The sequence below is a fragment of the Sarcophilus harrisii genome, chromosome 4, assembly GCF_902635505.1.
Source record: "Sarcophilus harrisii chromosome 4, mSarHar1.11, whole genome shotgun sequence".
In the NCBI taxonomy this organism is placed as follows: Eukaryota; Metazoa; Chordata; class Mammalia; order Dasyuromorphia; family Dasyuridae; genus Sarcophilus; species Sarcophilus harrisii.
The window spans coordinates 55,598,616-55,610,696 of NC_045429.1; the positions used below are offsets into that span (position 1 = coordinate 55,598,616).

Here is a 12,081-nt window from a genome sequence, read left to right on the forward strand (position 1 = left end):
TAAGACAGTAAGCAATTTGATATAGCTTATGTATATGCAATCTTTTTTCTTACTTTTAACTTTACTAATCTCTTGATTTTCAGGATTTCTAATTTGGCATTTAACTGCATTTTTTAATTTGTTATTTTTCTATCTTTTTTAGTTGCACACCCAATTGGTTCTGTTTTTTATTCTATTTTTAATTGGTGTAAAATTTTAAGGATATAAATACTGCTTTGGCTATGATTTTTTCTTTGATCCACTCATTTTTTAGGATTAGATTTCATTTCTAATTAATTTGAATTCTAATTAATCTATCTTCTCATGACCTTTATTAACTATAATTTTTGTTGCATCATGATCTGAACAGGATGCATTTCATTTTTTTATCTTTCTGCTTTTGATTGTGAAGTTTTTGTGTCCTAATACATGGGCAATTTTTGTGTAGGGGCTATTTAGTTCTTTAAAAAAGGTATATTCCTTTCTATCTCATTCAGTTTTCTCCAGAAGTCCATCACATCTAACTTTTTTTTCCATTTCTATTCACTACCTTATTTTTTTGTTTTTTTTCTGCTTAGAATTATTTAGTTCTGAGAGATTCCTTATTAGTTTAGTTTTACTGTTTATTTCTTCCTATAATTCATTTAATGTCTCCTTTAGAAATTTGGATGTTATATGATTTGTGCATCTATGTTTAGTATTGCTATTAATTCATTGCCTATGGTACTTTTTAATTAGATGTAGTTTCCTTGTTTGTATTAAATCTGTTTTTGCTTTTGGTTTATCTGAGACCCCTGCGTTTTTTTTAAACTTCAGCTGAAACATAATAGATTCTGCTCCAGTCTTTTACCTTTATTCTGTACATATCTCTCTTCAAAATAACATATTGTAGGATTTGGGTATATTAATTCTGTTATCGGTTTCATTTTATGGTAGACTTAGTTCCATTCACATTCATAATTATGATCACTACCTGTCTATTTCCCTCCTCCCTATTTTTTCCCATTTATATTTTCCTTCTCTCCTTTTACCTTCTCCTTCCTCACAAATGTTTTGCTTCTGACCACCACCTCCCTCTATCTTCCCTTCTATCAGCCCCCTCATTTTCTTGTCTTTTTTCCCTCCTACTTTTCTATAAGGGTAAGATAGATTTCTATATCTAACTGATTGTGTATGTTATTCTTTTGAGCCAAATCTGATGAGAGTATAGCTTAAACAATGCTCACCCTCTCCCTTCTTTTCTTTCACTGTAATAATTCTTTCATGCTTCTTTCATGATTTACCCTATTTTACTTCTCCCTTGCTTTTTCTCCCAGTATAATCCTCTTTTTCATCCATTGCTTTTTTAATATCATTCCATCAAAGTCCAATTATACCTGTACCTTCTGTTTATGTATACTCCTTCTAATTGTCCTAATAGAGATACAGTTTTTAAGAGTAATAAGTATCATCTTCCTTTATAGGGATTTAAACAGTTTAATCTAATTGAATCCCTTATAATTTCTCTTTCATGTTTACCTTTGTATGCTTCTCTTGAGTCTTGTTTTTGTTTAACTCTGGTCTTTTCATCAGAAAAGTTTGAACATTTTTATAAAATTTTATTTATTTTACTGAATGTCCCTTTTTCCCCCTCCTGAAACATTCAGTTTCCTGGGTAGTTGATTCTTGGTTGTAAGACAAGGTTTTTGTTTTGTTTTGTTTTTTTGCCTTTCAGAATATCATATTCCAAGTCCTCTGATCCTTTAATGTAGAAGCTACTAAATCCTGTGTAATACTGATTGTGACTTCTTGGTATTTGAATTATTTCTCATTGCTTTCACTATTTTCTCCTTGACCTTAGAATTCTAGAATTTGACTATAATATTCTTGGTTTTCATTTTAAAATCTCTTTCAGGAGCTAATTCTTTCCTGTCACCATAGAAGCTTTCTAAGATTAGGGCTTTTGTTGTTGGATTATTTTTTTATTTTATTTTTTGCTCCCTTTTCAGCCTATTTCATGACTCTTAAAGCTAAGATCTACTCCTGAGCACAAGAGGCACTTTCCCAAGCTTCTACCTCAGAGGGCCAGAAAGGCCTCTGGGGCTGGTACCTCAAAAGTACCAGGGGTTTCAAGGATGGCATTTTACCTGTTGTGCCAGGGATGGAGGCTTCACAGCTTGTTCTCTTTGTCACTGGGCCTCAGTTGCTGATCTGTGCTGGAGCTAGAGAACTCCTGTTGGCTATTGTTAGTTATTATGTTATTATTACTTCTTTAATTAGATATAATTAATCCACATTGGATTATTCTATACTGAATTAATATCTAATTAACATAGAATGCCAAAAGTGATAAAAATGAACAATTTTTACATAAGATAATTTAGAAATGCACTCAGCTGAATTGTCACCTGGTTGGTAATAAATTTGTTTCATGTTTTAAATACATATTATCATTATGTTAAAAGATTTAAACAATAAAAATTATACTGTAAAAGGAAATAATTTTGAAAGCTATATATGATCAATACAATGACCATCTATGATTCCAGAGACCCAAGGATAAAATATACTATCTATGACAGAGAGGTGATGGATTTAGGGTACAGAATAACACAGATTTTTTTCATATACAGCCAAAGAGGGAATGTTTTCCTTGAACATACATATCTACTGTAAGGGATTTGTTTTTCTTTTCCTTTTTTCCCTAATTTGGTAAAGAGGAGGGAGAGAAAATGAGATTTCTTATAATTAAAATAACTTGTTGGAGAATGTTAAAGACTATGCCTAAGTGTGAAAGGGCAGGTCAGTTCTCCAAAGGCCCCCGGAGCTGTGAATCATAACACATTTGAAGAAATTGCAAATCAGCCTTTACTGACACAGGTGTTCCTTGTGGATGGGGTATGAAATAAATCAGAGGCAGGAGGGAAGAGGAGAGAGGTCAGAGAATGCAACTATCTCTCAATCTCCTTGTATCCTTATTTTCCTTTCACATGAAAGGGTCTACTCTGCTGGCCAGAATTAGATCCCCAGTAGCCACTAGCAGGTGGCTTCCATAACAAGAGAAGGTGGGGGTGCCATAAATGTGGAATACACTTTCAACTGACATCACTGTATTGTTAGCTTTGTTTAATTGTTTTACTGTATTACAAGAGAATTCTCACTGAATGGAGATATCTGAAAATATTTGTGACATAAAAACTTAACATGTCAATAAAACTTCAGAAAAAGAGATGCTGGGAACTCTAGATCTGAAAGATAGTAACAAACATTTGCAAGGATTTCTATCGAAGGATATGGGAGTGTGTGTTTGTGTGTGTGTTTGTGTGTGTGTATGTGTGTGTATGTGTGTGTGTGTGTGTGTGTAAGAAGCTAAGAAGCGTGGTGGACGTGTCTGAAAGACCCTGAGTTTAGATCCAACCAGCACACACAATGTGAGAATCTGGGCAAGTCACTTATTCTGTCTCCCTCAATTTCCTTATCTGTAAAACAGTGATAATAGGATGTGAGGTAGATGAAATTAGTTAATATTTGTATAGCACTTTGCAAACCTATATAAGTGATACAATATATAATATAATATTATATAAGTGATATATAATAATTATATTATTAATTATAATTTCCCCATCTTCATCATCTTTTTACATTCTACTCACCTCCCCACCAGAAACCTCTTTTGGAATTTAAATTGATCAGTTAAATTTTCAAATATTGTGTCAAGTCACTCACAATGATTCCATTTGGGAGGAGAGTATAGATCTGAGTTTTCTTTCCTTGCTTAGGGGAAGACAATAGCAGCAAATGAGCTGAAGTGATGGGAATTTTCTAGTTTTGGTGGCAGCCTCTGAAATGTGATATGTGGTAGTAAGGAATGAAAAAAGGTACTGGAAATTTCTGGGTGGAGCTTTCAAGGGGAAAACTAAAGTTTCAGATTCTTGCACTATTCTTCTGGAGTAGTGCCTTACCTGGCCCTTGAGGGTGTAAAAAATGGCAGACTCAAAAGTGTGGCACCAAGATTTATCATGCTTCAGAGATTTTAACAACCTCTCTCCTTCACACAAATGTATATATGCCTGAAACAAAGATGAGGAGACATCAAGGCAGGTAAGATCAAACTTTCCAGGAGGGTCTCTCCTCACATTTAACCAGAGAAAAGAACAGCAAGCATCAATTGCCAGTTTCCACCCCTGCCTCCAACCCTCTCTTAGCTCTTAGCTCTCAGCTCTGGTGACATGGCAAGTCTCTACAAAGCTCCACACATTAGAAGTGAGGACCAAAGCAATATCCAATAGGATTTACACACCTGCTGAACAAATTTCATCCAACTGTAGGCTCCAGAGCCCAGCATAGTGCATCTGATCATCTTCACTTCAAATTTTTACTTCCACAAAAGGTAACAAATTCTTGAGAAGGAACTGGATATCAATTTTTGGATAAAGAGAGAATGAGAATGTTTCTCCCCTCATCCCCAACAATTCCTCCCATCCAGATAGCTTAGTAGATGGAGTACAGGGCCTGGATTCAGAAAGACCTGAGTCAAATACAACTTTGACACTTACTAGCTGTGTAATCCTGAGCAAATTACTTATCCTTTATGCCTCAGTTTCCTCATTTGTATAATGAGGAAATTAATAGCTCCCATCTCCCAGGGTTGTGATAAGGATTAAATGAGATAATAACCCTAACAGTTTTAGCATAGTCCCTGATGTGTAATAGGTGGTATATAAATGTTAGCTGGTATTATTACTTTCAGGTTTTCATGCTGTCCTGTATACTCTAAAGGTATTTCCCTGGGTGACTGTCTAGGTTGGATACTAAACCCAAGACATATATACCCATCTTATCACAAGTCCCTTGTAGACTGGGAAGAGGAAGTGAAGTGAATTCCCAAAAGGCTGGGGACCCAAGAAAAAATCTTCCTTTCTTTCCCCTTAACGTTGTTTCCCTTTCCATCAACCCATCTTCATAATATTTTGACACAGACAAAATGTGATTCAATGTCAAAGAGGAAAAGAAGGGAAGAGGGGATTGGCCAAAAAAAAAAAAAAAAAAAAAAGAGGGGGAACATACAACCTGAAAGATGTATATGGAAAAAAAGAGGAAGCTACTCGCAGGCAGATAAGCAGCTTCAGTCCCTCCCAGATTACTTTGATGGGAGTAGTGGTGTTTATTTTTGAATTGATTATATTTGAATCTCAGATCTTTTTCGGAATCAATAGACAACGACTATCTTCTTCCCCCTCGGGATCCTGACCTTTATTTTCCTGAATTACAGTATACTTCTAGTTGCTTGATTTTCACACTAGTACAGTCTCTCTGACAGTTGCTGTATCCTAGTGTCTACATGGTTCAAGGAAGCTATGACTGGGTGGCTTTTAGATCAAGCAAAAGAAGCTAAATCCTCCTATGGAGGAATCTGTGTAGGGTACTTGGTCATTGTTGGAAGGGTGCTATCAAGAGGGAGAAAGGGAAAAGTCCTTTCTTTCCTCTGTTTTTAAGACTCCTTTCTCAGAGCTATAAGCTCAATACTGTGCATTTGTATAGAAGATGCTATTGGCTCTAGTGTTTGACTCCTGGTATTGTTCTCCAGAGATAAACATAGTAATTTTGGCACCTAGGATAAGCAGTATCCCCTCCAAAAAACTCAGCCTCAAATCAATTACATAAGTCATTATATGGAAATATAAGAGATAATTAAGCTAAATTAGGTTGAGGGTGAGATTATTAAGAATGAATTCAGATAAGTATTATCAGTGCCTGGCATTTGGTAGCTTCCTGTTTTAATTAATCGTTCTTGCTAATTAGGGGCTAGGCTTCTATGATGCCAAAGGAATGCCTGTACTATTATAATGTAACTATAAAAAATGTGAAAAATGCACAATTTCTTAACATAACTATTTTACAATGCTTGACACTTTCAAAACTTACCAAATAGTTATCATTTAGGCCGATATAACCAGCTACAATTTCTAGGTAGTAATATAAGGCTTTGTCCAATTCTTCTAGAACTGTAAAATGGTAGGCAAGAGGCAATAAAACAAATTCCAGTACCTCCTGACACTGACAAGATTCTATAGGGGTGAGTATTTCATCAGCTGCTGTTATTTTGTTTAAAGTGATGTCAAAGAAATACAAGATCTTTTCTCCTATTTCTTCAGGGCTGGGGAAGAAAAACAAAACGACAACAACTTAAAACATCATCTTGTGTTTTCAGCATCATGATATAATAGAATCTATTCTGGATTCTACTTATGCCTTTATCAAATCAGATCCAATGACAAATTTGACAGATTTTACCTCACTTCCCTCAATTTCCCCATCTGAAAAATGGAAGACTGATGCTACTGGCTTTCAAATATCTCTGAGAGGGTTTGTTGTCCATCTATCCTTTATTGTATTACTGTACCTGAGATCGTCTCTCAAAATATCAAATTTCTTTGAAAGTCTTCCTTTGCTTAGAAAGACCTCTTCTGTCCCTAGGAAGCAAGTGACCAAATCAGTTGCTTGGCTTATTTCTATGCCTCACAATGATGAAATAATGAACTTACAATTTTAAACAAAAATGAAATTAGATGCTAATGGAGAGATGCTATGAGGTCATAACAAGACAACTCCTTGGAACCCAATCTGTCAGACAACGCCTACCTCCAGAAGGTAGATTTGTCTCACTAGATTTCAGAATGCTATGAAATCAACAAATAATCCATAATAGAACAGAACAGAATCTCTAATATGACTTAATGTTTATATAGCTCATCATTTCTAAAAAATATAGAGAACTAAGTCAAATTTATAAGAATGCAAGATATGAAAAGATGTGAACAAACAATTTTCAGACGAAGAAATTAAAGCAATTTATAATTATGAAAAAATGCTCTAAACCATGGGTTAGAGAAATGCAAATTAAAACAGTTCTGAGGTACCATCTCACACTTACCAAATTGGCTAAGATGACAGGAAAAGAGAATGATAAATGTTGGAATGAGGTATAACTGGAACACTGATGCATTGTTGGTAGAGTTGTGAACTGATACAGTGATTCTGTAAAGCAATTTGAAATATGCCTAAAAGGCTATAAAACTATGTATACTCTTTGAGTCAGCAGTGTCACTACTAGGTTGTATCCCAAAAAGTTCATAAAAGAACGGAAAGAACCCACATACAAAAATGTTTGTAGCATATCTTTTTGTCATGGCAAGGAATTGGTAGATGTCCAGAAATTGAAGAATGATTAAATAAGTTATGGCATATGAATGTAATGGAATATTATTGTTCTATAAAAAATGATAAGCAGGCTGATGTCAGAAAAGCCTAGGCAGACTTACATGAACTGATTCTAAGTGGAGTAAGCAGAACCAAGATAATACTGTACAAGTAGTAGCAAGATTGTGTGATGATCAACTATGATAGACTGAGCTCTTCTCTGCAATATAGTGATCCAAGACAATTCCAATAGATTTGGGATGGAAAATGCCATTCACATTCAGAAAAAGAACTATGGAGACAATGCAGATGAAAGCATACTATTTTCATCTTTTTTGTCAGTTTTTATTTCTTGTGTTTTTTCCCTTTTGTTTTATCTCTCTTTCATGACATATGGAAGTATGTTTAAAATGATTTTATTTTATTTGTATAGCCTCTATCATATTGCTTGCCATCTTGGGTAGGAGAGAGATAAGGGAGCAAGGGAGACAAAAATATGGAACTCAAAATTACAAAAATGAATGTTGAAAACTATCTTTACATGTATTATTTTCAATGTTTTCAACATTCAAGCTATCTTTACATGTATCAGAAAAATAAAATAATGATTTTTAAGAAACAAAATGATAGGCCAACTATCTTATGTTCTAGGTGAAAAAACAGGCCTAGAGATGGTATGACTTGGCCAAATTAGTGACAGAACTAGGAAAATAGTCTCATGCTTTCTCCATCAAATCATTTAGATTTAAAAGAAAAAAATTATGTGGATTTTTCCCTATATTTTTCCATGTTGCTTATCCCTTTACCTTTATATAAGGGTAAGGGATAGAAAAGAGACAAGTTTAGATTTTTACAGATTAGATTTGTTTCCTTTTCTCTTGAGTGAAAGATCCCTTCCAACTCTCTTCCTGTGCTTCTTGAGGGAATCCAATAGGAGATCTGGCACAGCTAAATTATATTTCTTTTTGCTAGTTGCTTGGTTTCCCATCTGTAAAATTATTCCAAGACTTTTAGTTCTCAATATGTGATCCTATTATGAAGCTTTAGATGAAGGGAGAAGCTAAAGTGTCAGTAATTAAATAACCTCAGGATTGAACCTCCAGAACAGGTAACTTTAGTGTTAGAGAAAATTATGAGCTATTTTAGATCAAAGAGAAGAGGGTCTAGTACAAAGCTCTAGGATACAGTGATCATTAATGAACACAACATGGGAAAAGCACAGGGAGTCTGAGAAGGAGTAATCAGATAGTCACAAAAGAGTAGGGACATGAAAACTCAGAGAGGAGAGTATAGCTAGAAGAAGGTGATTGAGTATCAAAGATTGCAAAGAGGTCAAGAAAGACAAGAATGGAAAAATGGTCATTAAATTTGGCAACAAAGAAATAATTGGATAGACTTATCTCTTCTCTAGCTTTCTTCTCCGTCCACATCCAGAAAAATAACTATGGAGACTTGAATGCAGATGAAAGCATATTATTTTCACCTTTTTTGTTAATTTTTTCTAAACTAAATATTTAATTTTGTCTAAAGTGAGGAAAATGTTCTTTATTGGTTAAAACAAACCTGGAGTCTTATGTCCAGTTCTAGACGGGATGTTATGAAAAGATATTGACAAGCTTGAATATATCCATAGTAGGACAATTTGTATCTTTTTGTACATATATTTGTATAACAAATATATATATATATGTTGAAGAAACTGGAAATGTTTAACTTGGAAAAGATATATTTACAGAGAGTATTCAATTTGACTCAAGAAGAATTTCTCTCCTAGGCATTCAAATATATGAAAGGTTGTTATATGGAATAGGGATGAGACATTTTCAGTGTGACTTCAGAAGGCAGAGGCCCCAAAGATGGAAGTTATATGGATGTAGATTTGGTTCAATCCAAAGAAAGACATTTTAAAAAATACTATTCAACAATGTGGTGGTTTTCTTGTAGGAAAACAAACTGCCTATTCCTAGAGATGTTTAAGCAGAATCTAGACAATGATCACTAATGCTTTGGAGGAGATTCGTATTTTAGGTAAGGATTGGACAAGATCACCTCAAGATCATCTCTAAGGCCCCTCATAACTGTGGGCCTTTAGGACCGCCCACCCCTTGCAAACTTCGGCATCCTTCTATGGTGACAAATTGGATATTAGAGCAGCTAGGTGGCATAGTGGATAGATCACCAGACCAGGAGTCAAGAGGAGCTGAGTTCAAATCCAACCTCAGACACTTATTAGCTATTTGAACCTGGGCATGTCAGTTAAACCTGTTTGCTTCAGTTTCTTCAACTGTAAAATGAGCTGGAAAATGACAAATCACTTTAGTATCCCTGCCAAGAAAATGCAAAATGGGGTTGGACATGAGTGTAGCAACTCAACAAAACTTGTTATTCCTCAAGTCTAATATAGATGTAGTCAACTATGGTTTCTACCTCAGACATGTTATAGATTTCAGCCCCTCCTAGAATTACTCTCTGGAGTTCTAATTTTGGTTTTAGATAAGAACAAAATTATTTTACTTGTTATAGATCATGTTATAGACCTCAGCCCCTCCTAGAATCAATCCCTGAAGTTCCAATTTTGGTTTTAGATAAGAATGAAATTATTTTACTTTTAATTGCATGGGTATGAATCATCTTCCTAACTGTATGCAGGTCTAGGGTATTGAGCCGAATGTCCACAGCATAATGATGGAAGGGGATGAAGTCTCTACTTCCACAGTGCTCACATTTGTGAGCACTTTCCTCTAGGAAGCGGGCACATTTCACATGTAGAGCTGCCTTTTGATCCTTAAGCCATAGTTCATAGGCTGTCTTCTGCATTATGGGTTTACAGAATCTCATGATGCGGCATTGAGTCACTTCATTTTCTATTACGCACATGTCTTCATCTTCTCTACCTGCTGAAGGGAACAGAACAGTTTTATTGATTGAATTGTAGGCAAAGCTACCTATTGATTTAACACGGACTTTATTTATTTATTTAAAGTAGCTTTTTATTTACAAGTTATATGTATGGGTAATTTTACAGCATTGATAATTGCCAAATTTGTTCCAATTTTTCCCCTCCTTCCCCCACCCCCTCCCCTAGATGGCAGGATGACCAGTAGATGTTAAATATATTAAAGTCCAAATTAAAAAAATAAGTATACATTTCCAAACCGTTATTTTGCTGTACAAAAAGATACAAAAAGAATCAGACTCTGAAATAGTACCATTAGCCTGTGAAGGAAATAAAAAATGCAGGCGGGCAAAAATATAGGGATTGGGAAATCTATGTAATGGTTCTTAGTCATCTCCCAGGGTTCTTTCGTTGGGAGTAGTTGGTTCAGTTCATTGCTGCTCCATTGGAACTGTTTTGGTTCATCTCATTGCTGAAGATGGCCAGGTCCATCAGAATTGGTCATCATATAGTATTGTTGTTGAAGTATATAGTGATCTCCTGGCCCTGCTCGTTTCATTCAGCATCAATTAGTTCATGTAAGTCTCCCCAGGCCTTTCTGAAATCATCCTATTGGTCATTTCTTACCAAACAATAATATTCCATACTATTCATATACCACAATTTATTCAGCCATTCTCCAATTGATGGGCATCTACTCAGTTTCCAGTTTCTGGCCACTACAAAGAGGGCTGCCACAAACATTTGTTAACACGGACTTTTTAAGATTAAAAGTGGATACTCAAGGAGAAACCTGGCTCAGTTGAGGGTCTACTAACCTATTTTTGATGAGCTTTTCAAAGCCATAGAACGATGATGGACTTCAAAAGTGGCACCCTTTCGTTTGGCTGTTAATCGAAGACTTTTTTGACTCTGGAAGCAATAGAAGATCCTGGACTGAACAAGAGTTGCTAGGGCTTCAACCATCATCTTCATGTTCCAACAAGGGAGAATTTCAAAAAGCAGTGCTGTAGTAAAGGTTAGTCCAATAATGGCAGCACATCTTACCAACATCTGTTGAGAAAGACTCATGCTATCCAACTGAACAAGGGAAATTTCTGCAAACAGAAAGCCAGAGAATATGAAAATTGTCACCTGCCCACATCAGGTAACAGTAGATAAAACTAACATTTTTTTTAAATTAAAGCTTTTTATTTTCAAAACATATGTATAGATAATTTTTCATTATTGACCTTGCAAAACCTTGTTCCAAATTTTCCCCTCCTTCCATCCATCACCTCCCCAAATGGCTACTAATCCAATATATGTTAAACATGTTAAAATATATGTTAAATCCAATATATGTATACATATTTTTACAATTATTTTGCTCTGCTAGAAAAATCAGATCAAAAAAGAAAAAAATGAGAAAAAACAAAATGCAAGCAAACAACAAAAAGGGTGAAAGTTCTATGTTGTGAAGCACACTTAGTTTCCACAGTCCTCTCTCTGAGTGTAGATGGCTCTCTTCATTGCAGGATCCTTGGAACTGGCTTCAATTATCTCACTGTTGGAAAGAGTCATGTTCATCAGAATTGATTGTTGTATAATATTGATGGTGCCTTATACAATGATCTCCTGGTTCTTCTCATTTTACTCAGCATCAGTTCGTGTAAGTTTCTCCAGGCCTGCGGTCATTTCTTATAGAACAATAATATTCCGTAACATTCATGTACCATAACTTATTCAGCCATTCTCCAACTGATGAACATCCACTCAGTTTCCAGTTTTTTGCCACTGCAAAAAGGGCTGTCACAAACATTATTGCACATGTGGGTCCCTTTCCCTTCTTTAAGATTTTTTTTGAAATATAAGCCCAGTAGAAACTCTGCTAGGTCAAAGGGTATGCACAAAAACTAACATTCTTGTTCTCTGAAAAGAAGCTTGTTTTCTTCTAGGAAATATTTTTAGAATGCACTTTGGGCCCAGCACTCAAACTAAATATATAAAAGTTATAATAATAATAGCCTGTATTTGTAGAGCAC

The 12,081-nt window shown here is 35.1% G+C and overlaps 1 protein-coding gene across 5 annotated transcripts in view; it reads right to left on the reverse strand.

The window, feature by feature from the left end:
- The window catches only part of ADCY10 (adenylate cyclase 10), a 127,879-nt gene that overhangs the window by 31,527 nt on the left and 84,271 nt on the right, over positions 1-12,081 (reverse strand). For 4 of the 5 annotated variants that reach the window (XR_004229282.1, XM_003767400.4, XM_031936835.1 and 1 more), the window contains exons 20-24: positions 10,876-11,154; positions 9,768-10,058; positions 6,365-6,434; positions 5,887-6,118; positions 3,924-4,031 (exon numbers count right to left, since the gene is read on the reverse strand). Coding sequence is in view for 4 of the 5 variants with exons in the window: in XM_003767400.4 (XP_003767448.1) it covers positions 3,924-4,031; positions 5,887-6,118; positions 6,365-6,434; positions 9,768-10,058; positions 10,876-11,154 (980 nt within the window). In the remaining variant the exon portion in view is untranslated. The remainder of the gene's footprint in view (positions 1-3,923; positions 4,032-5,886; positions 6,119-6,364; positions 6,435-9,767; positions 10,059-10,875; positions 11,155-12,081) is intronic. The other variant, XM_031936834.1, reaches the window with a different exon arrangement.